General features: G+C 32.2%; 1 protein-coding gene across 3 annotated transcripts; it reads left to right on the top strand.

Annotated features, from left to right (window-relative positions):
• The first annotated feature begins 425 nt into the window (after positions 1-425).
• Positions 426-20,544, top strand: LOC130902928 (ninjurin-1-like). Of its 3 annotated transcripts, none has more exons than XM_057815222.1 (3): positions 426-546; positions 3,578-4,388; positions 19,268-20,544. In XM_057815222.1, the coding sequence occupies exons 2-3, from the start codon at positions 3,831-3,833 to the stop codon at positions 19,562-19,564; spliced, it is 855 nt and encodes a 284-aa protein (XP_057671205.1). In that variant the 5' UTR covers positions 426-546; positions 3,578-3,830; the 3' UTR covers positions 19,565-20,544. The 3 variants fall into 3 exon arrangements, with proteins under 3 accessions (XP_057671205.1, XP_057671200.1, XP_057671209.1); XM_057815217.1 differs by having other exon boundaries at positions 3,571-4,388; XM_057815226.1 differs by lacking the exons at positions 426-546; positions 19,268-20,544 and adding an exon at positions 12,290-12,651 and having other exon boundaries at positions 3,620-4,388.
• The last annotated feature ends 1,279 nt before the right edge of the window (positions 20,545-21,823 follow it).

Here is a 21,823-nt window from a genome sequence, read left to right as displayed (position 1 = left end):
TTTGATACCTTGCATCTGGGATAAGTGAATGATACCAGCTCTAAGTCTTTCACATAATTATACAACTCAGAAGACATCCCGACGTTTTCGTTTAATAAAATAAACTAGAAATTGTACTTGATTGTAACAATAATTAGAAAACAGACCCAAGTTGATTTATATTTAGATCGTGAGATTTTTGTACTGCATTGCTAATTTTATCGGTAAACTTTATATAAATTTTCATCCTTAAAATAATAATTGACACAGTCTATAACATTTTTGGAAAAAAAAATTTAATTTAAACTTATGTTTATACATCTTTCTATAATTTTATTAAATTTATTTGAAGTTGGTACAATCTAGTACATTTTCTAGTTCAATTTTTACATTCAGCTTTTAAATTGTGGCAACACTGTTCACAAGAAGCTCTTCAAACATTTCAACAGCGATTGGAAGGGAGTAAATTCTTATCGTGCTATTTATTTAGAAACGCCAATTAATTAGCTGTTGATCCATGTCGACTCGGGCCTTAATTGTTTCTCAATAAGAAAAAACAATCAAATAGTAAGTTTTTAGTTAATTTAAATGATTTTTGTGCCAACAAATGATGTGTAATAGAAAAGGGGGGTTTGTTATTATTGAATCATTGTTGCAAGTGGAAATTTCCATCTCCTATTTAATGAGTCGTATATTTCTGGGTACCTGTTTAATAGTTTGCCATACAAACTTATTAAATTAAGATTTGCGTAGAGTTAATATTAAAAATAGAGAAAACGGCATCTAAGTGAAATTGAACTATTGCAAAAGAAACAAAGAGCATCGATTCAGTATCTCTCTTTATTCGCTTGGGATTGGTGTTTTATGTGTGTAATTAATATTAAAGATCCAATTAGAATAGTGTAGAGAGAGATAGAAAGTGGTATATCGATGTTCTATCAGCCTACTTGAACAACCTCCCTTACCTCGCTATCTCTTTCTTCAATATTAACTCTATGAAAATATGGCATTGATATAGTTCATAACTTATACAGTTTCAAAAAATCCGCATTGAATCTGAAAGAAAATTGATGAATTTTGAGAAAATTATCTTTAATTCGTACTAGAATACCAAAAACAAGTGAACTGATAAATCGTGCTAATGATCTAATATCGGTTTGTTTCGTTCGTATTCGTGCCTTTACGTTGACCTTCAAAATCTAGCCTCACAACTACAACATAATCATACAGTTTTTTCATATAACTTTAATAATAAATGTGTATTTCCATATTTCCAATTATTTCGGATTAGTTTATTTTACAACAACAAATTTTACTATAATTTTTTGTTATACATATTTCAATTAATTAATTCATTTAAAGATTTCATCGCGTAATTTTTACCAGCCGCAAATATGTTCCATTTGAACCGACATCCGCACGTTAATCACAAGCAGAACAAAAAAAATATATTTTAATAAGAAGAGTAGGTTTTTCATGTTGATCATACGTCTGAGATTTACCCACGCACGTTTTTATTTTTATTACTAATGAATGTTTGCAGCCAATGAGAAAATTTCTTGGAAGTTGAATGAGAAAAATAAAAATTCACAGAATTCACTTATTGTCTATTCATTTCAGATCAATAAACGTTCTGATGTAATCAATCGTAGGAAATACCAGGCGAGACGAAACGATTAGCGACGAAGCTAATCGGTGCAAGTTCATGCGTAGTAAGATGGGCAGAGAAAGGAGAATAAATTTGAATATAATAAGAATGACAGACAAATTGGTGGCTATTTGAATGGAAGGAAATATTATACAATGATATAATGGGAAAATAGTTGATCATTGTAATCCCACCGGTGGTAAACTCAACGATTAACTGCTTCACTAATAGTGAAAAAAACCTGACAAAGGAGGCACGAACATAAGCGATGGAAGCATCAAAAGTCAGCGGCTGTTTGAGAGATATAGTGTGGATAAACAAGTTCACAAAACAAGACCAGAATCTATAAAACGTGTGTGAGACCTATTCTCACATATGTCTCAGAAACTAGAGCAAAAAAAAACCACAAAGATGAATATACTGCGAACTTTCAAGGGAGTCATCCTCAGGGACCGATGACATAAGAGAAGAATTGGGCGTACAGGATGTGGGGAGATGGATCAGGGCACGAAAAAGATTCACTTAGAAAGAATGCCACAAGACATATGGGCTAAGACTCAGAGACCGAACACCCGCAGACCTGTGGGCAGACCACCAAAGAGGTGGTACGAGAGCTGGAGTTTAGCTTCTCAGGAAGATCCAAGAAGAGGGCCAAACCTACAGGATTGAACAGGACCTGGTCCTATTGAAAGAAGATTTAATTCCTACAGGTAAATTGGTCGCCGGTTAAGTTCACGTATGTTTTTCCATAATGCTAATAAACAAAAGTTGTTCAACTTTATTAGTTAATAGCGATTCAGCGATGCTGAAAACTCCATGCACTTCTTTTATGTTTAGGAATCAGACCTGAAACAATTTTGCAGCAACTGTTTCTAAAGCAGCCAATACCTATCTGTAGTTGTGAAAGGCACATAAGTTGCTAAAGCTTGATATAGATTTTCTGCATGATTGTGCGAATCTTCTCTTCTGGATATCAGGTTCTCGGTTGCTGCTGATCCGATTCTATTGAATTTATAGCAAAATTACTTGTCCACGGTTCGATTCGAACTTCGATGCCGGAATTGCGGATCGGAAGGTGTCTATCCAACACTCGTGAAAACCAAAGTGAACCTTCCGATGTTGCAGCATATTTGGATCATAACAGCAACTTCGGTCTGTCTCCTCGGATCTAGGAATCGGGTGCAATGGTCAAACCACCTTAGCCGGTTTTGCTACATCGCCCATCGTAAATAATTTTTTATTATTTCGGGTTTATTGAAAAAGATCGTTCTGCGCTAGCACCGGTATTATTAATAATTATGTTTTTGACAGTCAAAAGTTCATGTAATATTGAATCTAAGCGAGTATGCCTCAATTTTATGGGACTATTTTAATCAGTTGCAGCAGTCAGATGTTGAAAATCCTGCGCCCTAGAACATTCGTCTAGATGTATTACAACGGGACAAAGCCGGGAAGGCTTCACTGGCAAAATTAGATTAATTTCAGCCTGTTACACAACCTGATCTGCAAACTTTTGAAAAATTTATATTATGGCACAGAATATTCGTCGGGAAAGCTTCACTGAGCCGACGATAAAAGGGCGTCGCAGTGAAAAGGTTAAATTCGGAAAACCAGCGAGACATGGTGGTTCGAGATGATGCTCCATCGCCAAAAGTCGAAGCGAGTTGATTGGCATACTGCTGGTGGTTTAATCCACGTCGAAAGTCATAAAAAATCATCGTGATTTAATTTTAAACTTTAAAGTTTCGTCATGGATAGGCCCACCGTCATATTTATAACAAAAAATGTTTTTTTTTCTTATTTTTTGCGGCTTTAGATCCTTTTGTTTATTGAATTTAGGTTCCATGTCTAAGCATCAATCAATAAACTAATCATCCTTTACTTTTTTATCGTTATAAATTTTGATTTGACAACGTTGTTGATTTACTTTTTTTTACTTCGAGTTTTTAGGCGCCGTCGTACTCCACATGACTTTTCCCTTAAGTACGGCGCGGGCATGTTTTTACTGATTACTCCTCGTAGATGCCGCTGTTATATTTAATTCACACATTCATTGGCAAACCAGTTAGTCAACAGATAAACTCGCGGTTGATGTATTTATATTATCATCGTAAACTTGACCTCAGTTCGTCAACTACCACCGTCGTTAGCTGTTTTTAACGAAAATATTTTTATTTCTTTTAACTTCATATTTATCAAAACTATGAGTGTAGCTTATACAGCCTTGAATCAAGGACAAGGTGACAACAAAAAGAACGAACCGAGTGAATCTCATTCAACGGCTAGTGCACCCATGGCGAAGGTCGAGGCGGACGGTCTCGACGGACCCGAAGAAGAAGTACATCGCGTTGGTGGTAATAATTCCGAAACGGTAGAACCTACAACACCTAACATAGCTATTTCGGAAGCTCCCGATGACGAAAAACCGAACCACGACCTTTCCTACGATCACCTCGATGGACATTTAGGAAATCATTTGAACAACAGTGATCTGCATTATAGACCAGGGACACCATCTTCACTTAGATCGCCTAACATAGGAGTTGGATTGAATTTCGATACAGAATTGGGAAGTTTAGCTGGGGATACTATACCAGATATTAATGTTTATCAACATAAGAAAACTTTGGCTCAAGGTATGATGGATTTGGCTTTGTTTTCGGCCAATGCGAATCAATTGAGATACGTTTTGGACAGTTATCAGAGACATCCTTATTACTGGCCCAGTTTTATCTTTATCGTTTTGAGTTTGTCAATGCAAGTAAGTAGTTACTTTATTTTTTCTAACTAATTACAAGGACAGTTTGATAGAACTTTTCAGAGGTTGTCAGTACTTCAATTCAAATTGTTAGTTAGTTTTAATAATCGTTTAAAGATTTTAGTAATTTGTAAGTTAAATTATATACAAAAGCTTCGGTAAAACAAACATTTATTCAAAAAACTATCAAAGTAACTATTTTACATTCAATAATTTATTGTTTTCTCAACAAAATAACACAAAGTCACTACACTAGACTGAGCATCAAATACAAAATGATTTTCACAGAAGAAAAGCGTTTTGGTCGTTGAGTAAATTTGGAAAATTGAATATTATGTTTTTACATAGGAGAAATCGAGGAAAAGTGATGTCAGTACTATCCTGAAACGACAACAAATGAAATAAACCAACAAAAAAAACACGTAAATAAATGATGTAATTGATTTGTGTTTCACTACTTTTAAACATGATGCTGAACGTTAGGGTCATGGCCATAGTATTTCGAGCTTTCAGAGATGTAATCTTTATTGATTATTATGAAAGAAAATGAATGCCGAAGTATTTAACCAAGTACTGGATGGATCAGTACCTTCAGTGTTGGTTGTACAAGCGCGGAATGTTTACTAGGAACTAAATTTAATAACGGCACGAGAATATTTGAATTGACAGCAAAAACTGACAGTATTTTTGACACGAAAAAGTTTCAAAAAATATAGACTTAATACCAAGCCTGAAAAGTATATATTTATGCAAAAAATATTCATTTCCACGTGTAAATTATAGTGCTTATTTCAAAAATTGTCAAACGTGGTTGAAGTGAGTTTCTTTAATCAAAATAGAATACCATTTTAATGATTTTGAGTTCGAAAAGGATTTCAGACGTTCATAACCTCAAATTTATATCGCGAGATTGCGCATTCACTAACAAACCAACAAACAACCAAGCAAAGTGAATAAAAGAATGCAAAACACGTAAAAAGCATGATTAAACTATAAAATGACATCATTCAATGTAGAAATGTCAAACTACTTTATTCTAGAAAAAATATTACATCCTAAAGTTTATTGAATTCTAAGCTTGTCGCATTTCGTTTCATTAATTCTCTACTCAAAAATATATTGTTTTAAACAGTTTATTTTTCGATTATATTCATTATATTCATTCAATAAACATATTTTCCAATATCAAAAGTTAGTTAAAAAGGAATTAAAACAAAATGTCTTGTTTAATGGGGATATTATTAAACATAATCATCTAAAATCGATATTTAATGCATAAATAAAAATTTCAAAACAATATTAATGTTTTATACTTAATATTTGCAATATTAAAAGTGAAATCTGACATCGAGAAGTTATAAATTCTTACATGAAGACTTGCTCAACAAAAAATTTGCTTTTGTTAACAGAAAAAAGGGTCTACTGATATAATCCATTAACCCTACAATTTCTTATTGTGTATTTTGATTAAGTCCTTATAATTTTACAACATAAACATGAATAAACAAGTAATAATGCTGTTCTTCGACGATGTTTGTTGATTTGGGTGTTAATTTTGACTCCAATGTATCTTTTATACCTCATATCAAGGATTTTTTTATCCACTAACAAAATTTAAGGCCTAATTCACTAATCCAGACTCTTTGAGAGAACATTGTACTTTGTTAACGTTGGATTTGTTGTGTTTGCTTATTGTTATTAATAATAAATAAATAAATAATTATAAAATCGAACGCGTCCTAGATCTAAATCCTCCAGATCTTTTCTTCTGGGCAATTTAGGTACTAGTTGTAGTTTATATTTTCAACACTCATAAATTAAGATTTTATTCTTATCGTTCTTCTTTTTTAAAACGTGTTATAATTATAGCAAATCTAGTAAAAAAACATGTGTAGGCAGATTTGTTTATTGACTGTTTCTATGGTGACTAAAATACCAAAATAAAAACTTTTGGAAAAATATTTTTCCCCATATTCAATTAAATTTAAAATCTCTTCGCAAAAAGTTGAATCCCTTTTAGCTGGATATCGCATATATTTAAATGAAACGTGACCTTGTAGAATAATTAATTGTTGGAAAATTTATTTATAAATATAATGAGATCAGGTTTTTTTAAATGCAATTCGTTTCATTTCGTTTTTAAAGTATTTAGAATCACATTTTTGAATTGAATTTTCTTTGTAATTCTTATCAAATACTTAAGTATCTTTGGCGTCCTATAAGTCGTCAACATTTAAAACTTATCTTTGTTTTTAAACGATATCTGCGTTTTTAAATTAGAAATACCAAATTCCTTCTAAAAATGTCTAAAACCAAAATAGTTCTCCTTTATAAAGCTCCAAATTATCTGCCAGTGGCATAACAAATATTTCGATAATTTTAAAATGGAAAACGTATGAAATCATTCCATTTTTCAACATAATTATCCTTTTTTTTAATAATAAATATTACACCATTGGCCCAAAACAGTTTTTGCTTTCTTCAATAGTGTATTAAGTATCTATAGTGTTATACTGACAGAAAAAATCAATTAATTACGTTTTTAATGACAGTTCCAGACATTTTCATCATCCCTTTATATATTTAAAAGTAGATAACCACTTAGAAATACATATTTCTATAAGGCCTAGACCTTTCAAGATAATATTTGCGTGACGTTTTCTCGGTTTCTTTAATTGTTCGTATATGTCAAAGCTAGTTCAACATGTTGACAAACCGTGATAATGCACACAAAGATGGCGCTTTTGAAATCGAGGTTAACCAACTTTTTACTTTTCACGTGCCGAATGTCAAAAACATAACCTCACTTTTTTAGTGCAGTTTGGTAATTTAAGAATTATAAATTAAATATATTGAAAAATGATATCTCTGAGTGAAAGGCTGATAGAATTTGTTCGTGTTGATATAATAAACATTCGACTGGATATAAGAAGGTTATACTTCCTATGGGATCGTTTAAACTCTGATACTCAATATTATTTTACTGTTGATATCCATGGAGCAGTCTCACGAAGAGTAGAACTTGGTACGTCTTTTATATTGGTTGGGTTGAGACCTCTCAAATAAAAGAATTGTATCACAAAACAATGACCAATTTTTTCTATATTTACAAATTCACTGAGAACGTTCACTATTGATGGCCATCAAACAAAAACCAAAGAACGTAGCGTCTTCAATCTTGAAACATATGTTGTAAAAATTGTGTACTTTTCAATACAGTGGTGCAGCTACCGCCATCTCTAGGTGAGTACAGGTAAATCAGACAAATACTTTTTCCAAAATTTTTGCCAATCAATTTAAAAAGTATTTTGTAGATATTTGTATAGTTTCTGTGTTATAAGCAAAAAATATTAAAAACACTGATTAACTGATTAACCTTGATCCTTGTTAGCATATGTAATCGGTTCGTTCCATGTCACTACACATTCGGTTCACACAAGTCAACAAACATATTGGGTAAGTTTTAATTAGATGACAATCGGACAATTCATTACAAAAATAAACTCTGATTGCAAAAGGTGTAAAAACATACAAATTTGAAATGAATAAGGTATTTTTTTGGAATATCACAACAGGGATATCAATACGCTTTAATTAGTTTCACCTGTATGTTTGTAAATGACTTTTTGGCCTCGGTTTTGCCCTACTTTGAACAAACAGATTTAATTTGAACTTAGCACGCTTGTCAAAGATAGTGCAATAATATCTAATTACCCAGCTTAGATTCGAGAGGATTCATAAATTTCTTCCCAGAGTTACAAAATCGACATACATTCTGCACAATATTGAAGACGGGTTCATATTCACAAATTAATTAAAAAGCAAAAAATAAAATACAGTTTAGAAATACTGTGAAACACGTTTTTAGCTATACTAAAGAGTGAAAAATTAATCATAGTTTTAGAAAATGCTAGCCGTAGCCAACCAAGTCCGAGCAGTTGACCTTGTGCGACCTTTCTATACGCATACAATTTTTTCTTCGAAACGTCAAGTTCTTATTAAAAAAATTGAAAAACACGCTTTTACCAACGACTAAACTAAAAAGTAAAAAATAATTCTTGGTATAAGAATCAAATTACTGATAAGAAAATTAATGTCACTGTAATGAATGCGTGGGGAGCTTTGTATGACATTTTAAAACTTTTCCTTTTTTTCTTTTCAATTTATTTGTTGCTAAAAGCGTGATTTTTATATTTTTTGAGTTACAACTTGATTTTCTTAGTTCATTGTTTTAGAGCAAAAGCTTTTTTCCTCGTAGACAATTCTCAAAACATTACTACTAGTAAAATATTTCACAAAAAACGTAACAGATCCAGAACTGATGAGTTTTCCAATAGAATTACCAATTTCAAAAACAATGAAACATTCTTTTTTCCATATAACGATTGAGTGTTATTTCGGAACAATGTTTAATCCGATTTCTACATTTCTAGCGATTATTACTCAATCATAAAGTGGTTTTCACAAATTCAATATCACGCATAATTTAAATATTGCGTTGGCTACAAGTTCATTCAACTGGAATATCCTTTTTTATACGTAAAATAATTATAATAATGATTTTCTACGAGGTCAGTTCTGAAAGTAATGATCATTCTTTTGGTTGTTTTCTGAATATATTCTCAATTGTTTATTTTGAAAGCATTTACTTCTAAAGTACAAGGTTTGTCGTATTTTCATCCTTCGAATAACATCCTCAGTAGTCCCAACTTAATAGAATCACATGGAAGCTTTAGTCAATTTTTGGCGTTGTCTTTAGTGCATTCAACCATTTTTTATCTAGGTTAAGTTAGGTTAGGTTTGGTGTCTCGTTACATATTGCTGTGAAAGATTCAATGAACGCATTGACGTTTTAGTACAATTTTTCTCCAAAACTGTAATCGTGTGACCTCGAGCAACATAACACTTTCTTAATCAAAGAGAATCGTTTTTTTGATGCTTCGATTTTGACGTGCTTTGTTTCGTTTTGTGTAGACGTCTACTGTATTTCTAGATCATAACCTCAAATTCATTATTCAACACTGAGAATGATATAGATAGTTTATATAAAGAAAAACACTTTCAAAGAAGACTTTCAGCTGATCTTTACCTGTTCTACCTCTTAAAAATCTGCTATTGGGATGGCATCTTTGGGAATCATCTATTAACATTAACAGTAATGTTGAAATTATTATTAATAAAAGGAAATTTCTTATAAATATATCAATATAATCGCACTGACTAACGCGCGTTTCGCTCATCAAGTTATCGTCTTCAGAGATTGAAGTTTTACATCTGAGTGTTGATGTAGTGGTGGTATAAACAGTGTGTTCAGTATGTATTAATGTATTTTTGATATTTTCTTTATTTATAACATTTTTTTGTATTATCATTAGATATACAATTCACGTGGAGCTAATTATATAAATTTATCTATTGACATTGAGCTTTATGTCGATGTTACTTAACTAGATACAAATTTTAAGTAAATGTTTTGGTGAAAATGTTGTAATACCTTCAAATGACAAAAATGTTTTATTTAGTATTTAAAATATTTATATACAAAAAGTTTTAGATCATCACTAAAATTTATTATGAGAAAATATCGTCTAAGCCCGGGTTTCTTCACTTCCTAATAAAGTCTCTACTAACCAAAAATTCGGTTTCTTCACCTTCTGATAAATTAAACCTCCGATTAAATCGAGTTATTTGCCAAATAAGTTATCAGGCAGTCACAACTCTGCCAATTAAAGAGTTTAGTAAAAATTTAACCTAAAATATTATACATAAAAAGTGAATTAATTGTACCTATATTTGATTAGTTCATTTTTGGAAATATTCGTCATCCAAGATTTGTCCAATGATGAAATTTATCAAACTAGCGACTACTTCAACCTTAACCTTAACAAAACACGTACAGATCGTTATCACAAACACAGATCATAGGAAACCGTTATTTCTTTCCTTATTTAATACATGGACGATTGCTATATAGGCATCTTTCATAGTGTTACCAACATTAGACTATTTGTTGAGTACGTAATAAAGTGACAAATTAGTTAGTTCGGATTTAAAGAAACTATGTAATTTGATGTAACGCTTGTTTGAGACCCGTAGTTACCGATGTTTTCAACGTCCTTGATAGCAAATTCTTTTCTGCTATTCGCCGTTCAAAAGCGAAGTTGTCAAATTTAAATTTTATCTGGATTTCTAATATATGCTTAAGACATCTGTGGATTTATTTTGACTAGACGATGTGCTAATTGAAATTCCAGCAATCTTGAAACTGCTCAAGAAGTATGAATTTGCCAACTGGAGCGCTGGTAGGGATGTTGATTGAATCAAATGTCACTGTTTTTTTGATGGTTGTTATTATTGTTTTTTTTTACTAAATATTTAGCAACGCCCGATTGATTACGGCAGATTTTTAGATTTTGGTTTCGAAGGTTAAGTATAATCGCGATTGTTTTGAAAGGATTCCGTTGATTCTACGAATCTCTTTTTTTTTTTAGAAACGTATGTTCATTTTCCGAACTGTACTGCACTATGGTTTGCTCGATATTAACAACAATTGTCTATTTATTTATGAATTGAATAATAAATAATACTAATTAATTAATCTTAAAAACCGTCTGCCTAGTAAGCACCACTGATATTTTTTTACCTGGTCTCCACACTTTTATAAGAATCAGAGTATCTTTCTATTCTCTCTTGATAATTTGAATGTGAAAAAAAGAGAATTGGATGAACTGGAATTGAAAAATTGATCCTTGTTTTTAGAAAATGAATCAAAAATCCAAAACTGATTGCTTTAGTCCAAATCAGGATTGCTAACTCCGGGCGACAGAAGTCAGGGATATTAAACCAATAAATAAGATTTTATAAACACAAAAAATTAACAAATTAACAAAAAAACTTGATGAAGTGCAGTATTTTCTTCATTATCCATCAGTCACTACTTTTTCCACTGATATTTTTTTTTGGTTACGTGCAGCTTATATCAAGCTCTTATCTTGTTCAGAATTAGAAAAAAAATCATTGCCAACTAAATTTAAAGTTATGAGAAGTCGATTTGAACTCCATGTGAGAAAATACCATCTCGACAAAGGCATTAGAATGAGGGATACTCAGGCCGCAGGACACGCACCGCGTCCAAATTAGCTCCTTTGGCTCTAGCGAAAATCCGACCCCATTTCTCATGAAGTGTCAAAGTTGAACGCTTGCTAACTTCAGAAAAACTTGTTTAACAATAGAATGAACTACAGAATTTTTTTTTCATTGCAAAGTGCAGAGGCAGCTTCTAAAAAGACTTTCAAAGAAATATTCTTGAAAAACCAACCAAAAAATTGATATACAGCGGTTTCGAGTGATCAAGTGTTTCTGGTTAATCTTGGTCCAAATCTTCTAAGCCCAGTAGTTGTTTCAACGCATTTGAGCAATTTTCTGAAGAGCTGGGCCTAATGACAACCACCTAGTGGGTAAATGTTTGACAAGCTCTTGCCATTGTATTTTGGCTTTGTCCACGAACTTTGCTTTCTCAGGGCAGATTGTTGAAAGTGATTTCGATCCAGTACTCCCAGCCCGGGACAATCCGTGTCCCAAACAAGGCTGGTCACGGGACAAACGAATGGAAATCGGGACTATCCCAGGAAATCCGGAACGGTTGGCAATCGTGGTCCTAATAGACTTTGTGCATCTCTCCTTTGGTTATTTGTAACATTTTCTTTATATTCTGTATCTACTAGAAATATGTGTATGTGGTGTTTTGCATTATATATTCGATACAAAAATGTATAGCAGAAAGCTTTACGTCCTAAGGTACGCTATAAAAAGAAATATTTGAGTTTAAGTTAACATATTATTTGTATAATGTTTATAACAACTAAACAATCATGTGTCTCACGATGCTTTTCTTTTATTTCCAGGTGGCCATAGGTATCGGTTTAATATGGAATGCCTTGTACAACGTCAAAGATGAAAAAGAAATATGTATTGCTAATAAAATTAACAATTTCACCGTTATTGGGATTTTCTTAGTTGTGGTAGTTAACGTGTTTATTTCTGCTTTTGGAGTTGCTGATCCTATTCCAACAACGGTAACGGTCGCCACTCCGGGAACATGAAAATTCTTCATTATGTTAAAGAAGACATTGAGATTATACAATATGTGCTTTATTTTTGCCAATTTTATGTATGTATGGTACAGAGTGTTCGTTATTACGTTTAATATCGTTAATAACTAGACTTATTTTGTTAAAAATTTTTAAAATAAAGATTCTTGACAGATTTTCTTATATAATTTGTATGAACAAGGGGTAAATCACTATAATTCTACAAAATATAAGTTATCCATCTGGTTTGGTCATTTCTGATATTTTTTCTCAGTAAAATGCAGCATAGTAGGACGTTTTAAGGGTTTTTAAACAGACCGTTTATTAATTTGTTCCAAATAAAGCATATTTTGTTTTTAAAAATTATCTAAACTGTAACTACCTTGATCAAAAACGAATAAATGGAATTTCAGTCTTTAATAGTAGAAATGAATTGGACAAAACATGTTAGACATGGAATGCAAAACGCAATGATCAAAAGCAGAGCTCTCCTGATCGATTCCTGCAAGTTTTCACAATTTCAACTTGAGTGCATGTTACAATTCTAGCTAGTTACTTCTAATTAACAACATCTTTAGTGAATATTCTTCGTCAATCACGATTTTTGTGTGACAAAGGATGAATAAAGTATCCTTTAGAAAGTACGTAGTAAAAGATTGGCTAATTGTAGTTAATAGCGAGAGTTTTGCCTAGTGCAAGTTTCACTAGATGCAATTAGTAATAGTATTAGTATATTCCATCGAGTTAATATTAGAGATAGAGAGAGCCGCATGTGAGTGAAGGACATGCCACCCTTTATCATACACTTTGCGATATGAAAGTGCCCAAAAGTTATCCGATTTGTTTAATTTTTTTTTTCAATGAAAGATATTGATGCACAGATCAGCCATCAATCATCGGATTTCATCTAATTTTCACCATTCTCAAGTTATACTCAAATGCGATTTCCCCCTGTACATTACTTATGGGAGTTTTTCACATACACACGTTCTATCCTCAATATCTCAGGTTCTATTCAAGATAGAGACTTCGTTTTTATTTAAGAACAATCGCTGAAACACCTTCTTTCTTTTGAGTTTTTGAACACTTAAATCGGTTGAGTTGGAGAGGGGCTAGGCGCGGACATTCAATGTGGAGTTATGGTTTTTTGTAGGTTTTTGGCAATTTTTCTACATTCAAAGATCTATATCTCAGGTTCTAATATAGCTACAGAGTTCGTTTTGATTTAAGAACACTCGCTGAAACACCCTCTTTCTTTTGAGTTTTTGAAGACTTAAATCGGTTGAGTTGGAGAGGAGCTAGGCGCGGACATTCAATGTGGAGTTATGGATTTTTGTAGGTTTTTGGCAATTTTTCTACATTCAAAGATCTATATCTCAGGTTCTAATATAGCTACAGAGTTCGTTTTGGTTTAAGAACACTCGCTGAAACACCTTCTTTCTTTTGAGTTTTTGAAGACTTAAATCGGTTGAGTTGGAGAGGAGCTAGGCGCGGATATTCAATGTGGAGTTATGGATTTTTGTAGGTTTTTGGCAATTTTTCTACATTCAAAGATCTATATCTCAGATTCTAATATAGCTACAGAGTTCGTTTTGGTATAAAAACACTCGCTGAAACACCTTATATCTTTTGAGTTTTTGAAGACTTAAATCGGTTGAGTTGGAGAGGAGCTAGGCGCGGACATTCAATGTGGAGTTATGGATTTTTGTAGGTTTTTGGCAATTTTTCTACATTCAAAGATCTATATCTCAGGTTCTAATATAGCTACAGAGTTCGTTTTGGTTTAAGAACACTCGCTGAAACACCTTATATCTTTTGAGTTTTTGAACACTTAAATCGGTTGAGTTGGAGAGGGGCTAGGCGCGGACATTCAATGTGGAGTTATGGATTTTTGTAGGTTTTTGGCAATTTTTCTACATTCAAAGATCTATATCTCAGGTTCTAATATAGCTACAGAGTTCGTTTTGGTTTAAGAACACTCGCTGAAACACCCTCTTTCTTTTGAGTTTTTGAAGACTTAAATCGGTTGAGTTGGAGAGGAGCTAGGCGCGGACATTCAATGTGGAGTTATGGATTTTTGTAGGTTTTTGGCAATTTTTCTACATTCAAAGATCTATATCTCAGGTTCTAATATAGCTACAGAGTTCGTTTTGATTTAAGAACACTCGCTGAAACACCTTCTTTCTTTTGAGTTTTTGAACACTTAAATCGGTTGAGTTGGAGAGGAGCTAGGCGCAGACATTCAATGTGGAGTTATGGATTTTTGTAGGTTTTTGGCATGGGTTTTCGGAAATTCTCGTTTCAGCTAAAATAATTTCAGTTTTCAGAAACAGGCACCGTACGCCTAAAGTCCACCATTTTTTAATTATTTCAAATTTTCGAAATTTTTGGACACTTGCAGCCCTCCATTAAAAAAATTATATTTCTAAGTTTAAGTGAGTCAGGTATAATATTTTTGGGATTTGGACAAAAATAACACTTACAGCTTTCAAAATTTGTGAAAACCTTGACAAAAATTTATATAGAGTGTTCAGAAAATGGTGCCGAATTTCGATATATGAAAACAAACACAATTAAAAACTCCAGTTTTTTCAAGTTTCTACAAAAACCGTTAATTTGAGATATATGAATTTACTAACGAAGTCACCTTAATTTAAAGCATAGAATCCAATGGTAAAGAGAAAAATGTGGGTTGCCATTTGAAAAAATCAAGTTTTCAAATTTTTTAGATTCGGCATTATTTTCTGAACACCCTATATAAATTTTAGTCAAGGTTTTCACAGATTTTGAAAGCTGTAAGTGTTATTTGTCCGAATCCCAAAAATATTAGACCTGACTCACTTAAACTTAGAAATATAAGTTTTTTAGTGGAGGGCTGTATGTGTCCAAAAATTTCGAAAATGTGAAATAATTAAAAAATGGTGGAGTTTAGGCATACGATGCCTTATATAAAGTTATATTGAAATTTCGTGTAGATTCCAAAAATGTAATAAAAACCATAGCATTCTATTTAAAATAACGAAGTTTGGGTGCATTTCCGGTATAACCGGAAGTTTCAGCAAACTGAAATTATTTTAGCTGAAACGAGTATTTCGGAAAACCCATGCAAGCAAATTTTCAGAACACTAGTCGCAATACTTTCCCATATACATATCGATTCAGCTCATCGTGAAGGACCCTGTATATAGTTGATCCCAATCAGATTAGGGTAGAGAGAGATAGAGAGTGATATACATGTGTTCTGTCTGTTTTTTCTTTTTTCCTTGAGCAACTTTCTATGTTACATTGTTTTCAAAATGATATGTTCCAAGATGGCACTGGAATCGATTATTGACAATAATCGAATTAATACAAATCGAAATGTATAACCGTCAGAAATATTCCACTTTTATAGTTAAGAAAAACTTTCCTATGACGTAAAAATAATACATAATAGGGCTTATAATGTCTTTATATGTAAATTGAATATTGATCTATTCATAATGTCATTACTTAAAATTCCTCTGTGCATAATTAATTATTAAACTCCAGTAGACTGTATTAAAACCGTTAGAAATCGAATTTAAAAGTTTTTAGAAGAAATTAACTCATTTGAAATACTAAATGGCATTTTATATTTTTCATTTTGCACCTAAAAGTCAGATGTATACTTTCGATTAAACGGTAATTTGTTTATGACAAATGACAGTGACATAACAAGAGAACAAAATGATAAATATTTTATACGAGTGTGAATGTTATGAAGTAAATTAACCAAGTGAATCAGCAAGAGAAAGTTACTTTCTGCAGTGTTGTGTACGCTATTTTTCATACGATCACTAATGAAGCGTACTAATTTTTGTGAATATTTGTTTGTAGTATCAACTCGGAGAATTACTTTCGACAGCAAACGTCATCATCACATATAAAAATTTTCAAAACAAAAATTAATAAATGTCGTTCTTCTGGAAAATCAACATCTATTTTAAGTCTATTTTAGTAAACACAATTTGCACACATGATGGAAACGGTTGATATATCGTGTTTTATAAGAATGGAAATAGTTTAGAATCCATCATTTTCACCGCCAGAAAGTCATATAAAACTTTTTTAATCACCTGCTAATATATGATCATGCGTTGAGTGTTGTTTAGTATGTCTTTCTTTGAAATAAATTTTAAATTGGTAATAAAATGTTTCTTTTCTAATTATAGGGAATAAAAAAATGTATTGTTGGTTTTTAAAACTATTGTCGTTATAGACTGATTAGATACAATTGTAAATGACTGTTTATCTCACGAAGATAATAGAGTAGTTGAAATAGTTTCGAATTAAACATTCACTTAAAGACTGTAGTCAATAATAATTATGAATAGTAATAAAGTATTTGTTGACTGAATTATAAAAGTAATTGATTCATTTATATTTATATTATTTTTAAATATAATTTTACAAAAATATGAGACTTTTATTTAAAATTAGTATGGCTTCTCTTTACTGCACATTCTTTACCCATATTTTCAATCTACGAGGTCTGGTTATTAAATAACGAGACTGGTTACGAAAATTTTTCTACATTCGAATGCTCCCCTTCAATTATAATATACGATTATAATAATACCCAAGTATATATAATTACTAAAAATTTGCTTCAGCACTAAACTGAATATACGGGATTGAAGTCTGTTTCTTTTCGTATTTTTTTGCATATGAAATTTGTAGAAGTGAAATGGAAAAAATTCATTATTTCAATTACTGTATATATTCAAGAAAAATATAAAAACAAGTTAAATTTAAATTAGAAATTGATATTTTTTGACACGCAATTATAGTTGATGAATGATGAATCATTCGTAATTTATAGACGTATTGCTTCTTTTAGTGGACTGTTCAAATATTTTTTCAAGTTGTACTTCGTGTATTTTCGTGTGAAATAACATTTGTATAAATGCCATTTTTATTCTTTCACATAAACAATACTTTCACTATAAAAATTTACCAATATAAGTAGAGATACTTCTAACAAATCCAAATGTAAGTTTCCTCAGGTAATCAATGTAAATACGGACTCACCCCCAACGGGGAACCAAAACCATAGTTGAAACGTAGGTCAATATCTTCATAACCCAAAAGGAAAGAACAATCAAAACAATGGATTGGAAAGGAAGAACCGGTTCCAAAGAAAGCAAAGACCGTTCCATCTGCAGGCAAAGTTATGGAGTCAGTTTTTTGGGATGCGCGTGGGATAATTTTCATTGACTATCTTGAAAAAGGAGAAACTATCAATGGCGAGTATTATGCGACGTTTTAGCGAAGAAATCAAGCAAAAACGGCCGCATTTGGCAAAAAAGAAACTGTTGTTTCATCAAGACAATGCACCAGCTCAAACATCGGTTATTGCAATGGCCAAAACTAATGAATTAGAGATTGTATTCATACCTCATGCACCATATTCGCCAGGTTTAACCCTTTCGGATTATTTTCTGTCTTTAGACTTGAAAAAATGGCTCGATGGTCAAAGATTTTCCAATAATGGCTGTTTTGAGGAGCTTGACGATTCTTATTATTATAAATATTATTATATTATAAAAATATCGCTTGGAAGATTATGAAACTAAAAGGAGATACGTTGAAAAATAAATTTTATTGCGTTTTCTTTATTGAGATCAGTTACTTTAGGGACAATCCTCGTATATATCTATGTTTCTTTTATTCTATATTTAATTTATTCTAAATTAATAGTAAACAACCTTGTTTATATATATACATATTGTTTTGTTTATACAAATTCCTAATTATGCAGTAACTACTTTTTTATTGTTTATATATTATACAAACATAATTCGATTTCTATAGACTCTGTCGTCGATCTAGTTATTTCAGTTTGTGGGTGTACAGGAGATTCCTGATTACGTTATTTTTTAGTTCATTTGTAATGGCAAATAAAACACTAAACTTTCTTCTTATTCACCTTTACTACATCATTAAACCATAAACCAATAAGTAGTGGACTGTATTTACTGTTTAACTAAATTGTACATTGAAACTAAAACATTTATACACTCTTGCTAATTAACATCAACCAAAATACATAATATATAAATATGTAATAAGATAGTAGCGCGATAATAATCACACGCACGCATTACCAAGGCCAAAAAGCAAGTGTTACATGTCTTTTTCTATTTATCTTGCGGCCCAGCGTTAAGCGACTAGACAAGCAAAAAAAAGGTCTAAGAATAAAAACCACAATACAGCTTGTTGCCACGGTAACAAAGTAACAAAATTCAGTATATGCGGCGAACAGATTAATAACACGAAAGAAATATACATATATACGAGGTGCGTTCACAATAGTGGGAGTGTTTTTGTCCTCGATGTTAATCTACCACATAATCTGAATCATTTCATCGGTAATACTGTCCAATATTTTCTCTACTTCTTTAATCGTATGATTGCCTTTTTCCAATTATTTACGGCCAAAAGTTACTTGTTAACATCATTATTTGTTATTAAAACTTCTTTCTTTAAAACCAGTTCAATAGAGTTTAATTTAAACTAAATTGTACTATTTTCAGTAGCAATAATCTTTGAACGATCACTTTTATTGAGTCTATGATACTCTAATTTGAAAAATTATAATTTAAATTTAATTTTGGACATATACTTTTAAGCCGGTTTTACACGAGTATTATGCTGCGGCTCGCACCATTTCTGTACCGTTATTTTAATTTTTTACATATATTGAACACATCAAGACGTAGTTGCACTTAAATTTTTCAATTACACTGACATGATAATATCAATTTTCAGGTTATGGTGAGCATAGGATTAATATGGAATTCCTTGTACAACGTCTCCAATGAAAAACACTTACATTCGGCAAATAAAATTAACAATTTCACTGTTCTTGGTACTTTCTTAGTTGTTGTTATTAACGTTTTCATTACTTCTTTCGGAGCCGTTACTCCACTGGAAGGATTTCCGCAAGTTTCCCTGGCGCCAAGAACTTCGGAATCAGCAGTACTTATGCCACTAATATCTCCCAATACATCAATGTCTAGTTCACCTCTAATGGATATGAACTCTTCTAGTTTATTAGGAAGTTGAATAGTATGAGTAAAATATTATAAAACTATGGGCTACGTTACTTTGAATTAGTGAACACATACGAGGTCTGGCTATTATATAACGAGTTTGCTCGCCTAGAGGGCACTCTAGACGGGTAGTGCATTGGGTATCTATAGATATTTTGTCTATGCACGTCTCTCAACACATTTCCGTCACCATTAACAGTATTTGTGTAGTAGCGGTTTGTTTTTTTCTCGTGCCGAAAACCATGTGTGACGTAAAAAAATTCTATAACTCGTGCGCGTGTTTTTGAGCGCTTGAATAAGCGCTTTAGTGAGTGCCGAGAGAGCACTGAAGATGACCAGCGTCCAGGTCGCCCTGTGACTGTTTCAACAACGGAAACAATGACCAAAATCGACCAAATTGTGCATGCAGATCGTCGAACGAGCATCCGGATGGTTGCCGAGGCTGTAAACGCCGATAAAGAAACGATGAGAAACATTTTGCACGAGGAATTACACACGACAAAAGTCTATACAAAGTTGATGCCAAAAAATCTGACTCCTGACCAAAAGCTCTTGCGTCAACGGGTCTGCTCAGATTTCCTAGAAAGGTTAGAAAAATATCTGCTTTGGATTTTTATAATAAAACCCTTTTTCGTAACCAATCTCGTTATTTAATAGCCAGATCTCGTATTCGTACAGTAGTGCACTGAAAATTAAATATGTAGTATATAAATTACAGCGATATCGAAAATTAATGTTTACCTGTTTTGCATTTACAGTAAATCCGGCAGTAATTTGATTTCAATAACTTTTATTACATGAAGTTCAACTTTACGAAACAAAGCAGATTCTTAAATAATTTCATAATGTACCTGTATGACAATCGACGTTTAGTTAGGTTAGTTTAAATAACACTTTTTTCCCAGTAGAGAAAGTTCATTTGAAATTTAATTGAATATACACCGTAAAAAACTGAATTTTATACAATCACATTAATAAATATGATACTAATAATTGTTTTATTTAATTTCTGTTTGTAATAATTAATAGTACAGTAGACCTTTAAGGGTAATTTAAAAGTACTTTTCTTTTATCTACCGTTTTCAACTGCATTTTTATCCATAATTGCGATTATAGATTTTGAGTATCAATTGAGCTCTACTTCTCTAATGTGTTCCAGAACTGCATCCGACCATTTTTTTGGCCATCCATCTTTTTTGTATTTATTTTCCAGCATCCTCTTAATATGCCCCAAGTAACTTATTTGGTAGGTATTTATAAAGATTCTTGGCTAATTTTTCTTCTCCCAAGATCTCTTTTTATTTATATCTCATTTAAAGCTTAAATTTTTATGATACAATTCTGTCGCTCGTTGATCTATTTTGTAAGTTATCTAATGTCATCTTAACTAGCTTCACACTTTTTTTCTGGATTCGTTCAAGGTAATACACATTTTATTTCTATCTTTTGTGTCATAAGCTTCCTCAAAATCAATAAATAAAACATGTAGATCTAGATATTCCTCACAGCTTTTACCTATTATCGCTGTAAATATCTGATTTGTTATTCATCTTCCTTGTAACCTCCTTGGTATTATTCTTATTATATTTTGGCACTTCTCCAATCCGTCTTTATCCAATACTTTGTATACCACATCTAATTGATATCCCTGACATGTTTTTGTATTTTCACTGACCAGTAATTAAGGTTTTGGCCTATCTGCATCCATATGATTGAGGACTATTTATTTCTGTTTCTTACCCACATCTTGAGTGGTTCTGCAATCGGAGATGAAAGCATTTGAGCTGCAGATTCGGGCCATGTCAGTTATCGGCGACTTCATTGCCTTTGAATCCTGCTGATCGAGTGCCTTGTACCATTCCGGTTTCAACTATGATTCAGTAGTCATAATTTGCAGTTCCGTTGTACTTTCCGTGCAGATGTACACACTAATGTAGTAGTAGACAAGCTACAACGATTGCTTTTCAGATTCAAATGGCAAAACAATTCAATATGAAGATATCTATACCCAAGGCAAAGCCTATGACTATAAGTAAAGACCTAATACGCTGAAAATTAGCGGTAGACGATAGAATAATAGTCAAGAGCTTCAACTATCTAGAAACTAATATCAAAAAATAGAAAAATCTACGAGAAAGCACGCGTAGAAGACAACAAGGCCGCCAGAGTATCCGGAAGTTTTCGCGACGTTATATGGCAACAAATTCATGTCCACCTCAAGCAAGGTGCGTATATACCAAGCAGCTTACGTCCCATATTAACCTATGCAGCT

Source organism: Diorhabda carinulata, chromosome 2, assembly GCF_026250575.1.
Source record: "Diorhabda carinulata isolate Delta chromosome 2, icDioCari1.1, whole genome shotgun sequence".
Taxonomy (NCBI): domain Eukaryota; kingdom Metazoa; phylum Arthropoda; class Insecta; order Coleoptera; family Chrysomelidae; genus Diorhabda; species Diorhabda carinulata.
Note: the sequence above shows the minus strand (reverse complement) of the source record. Positions and strands in the feature narration are given on the sequence as shown.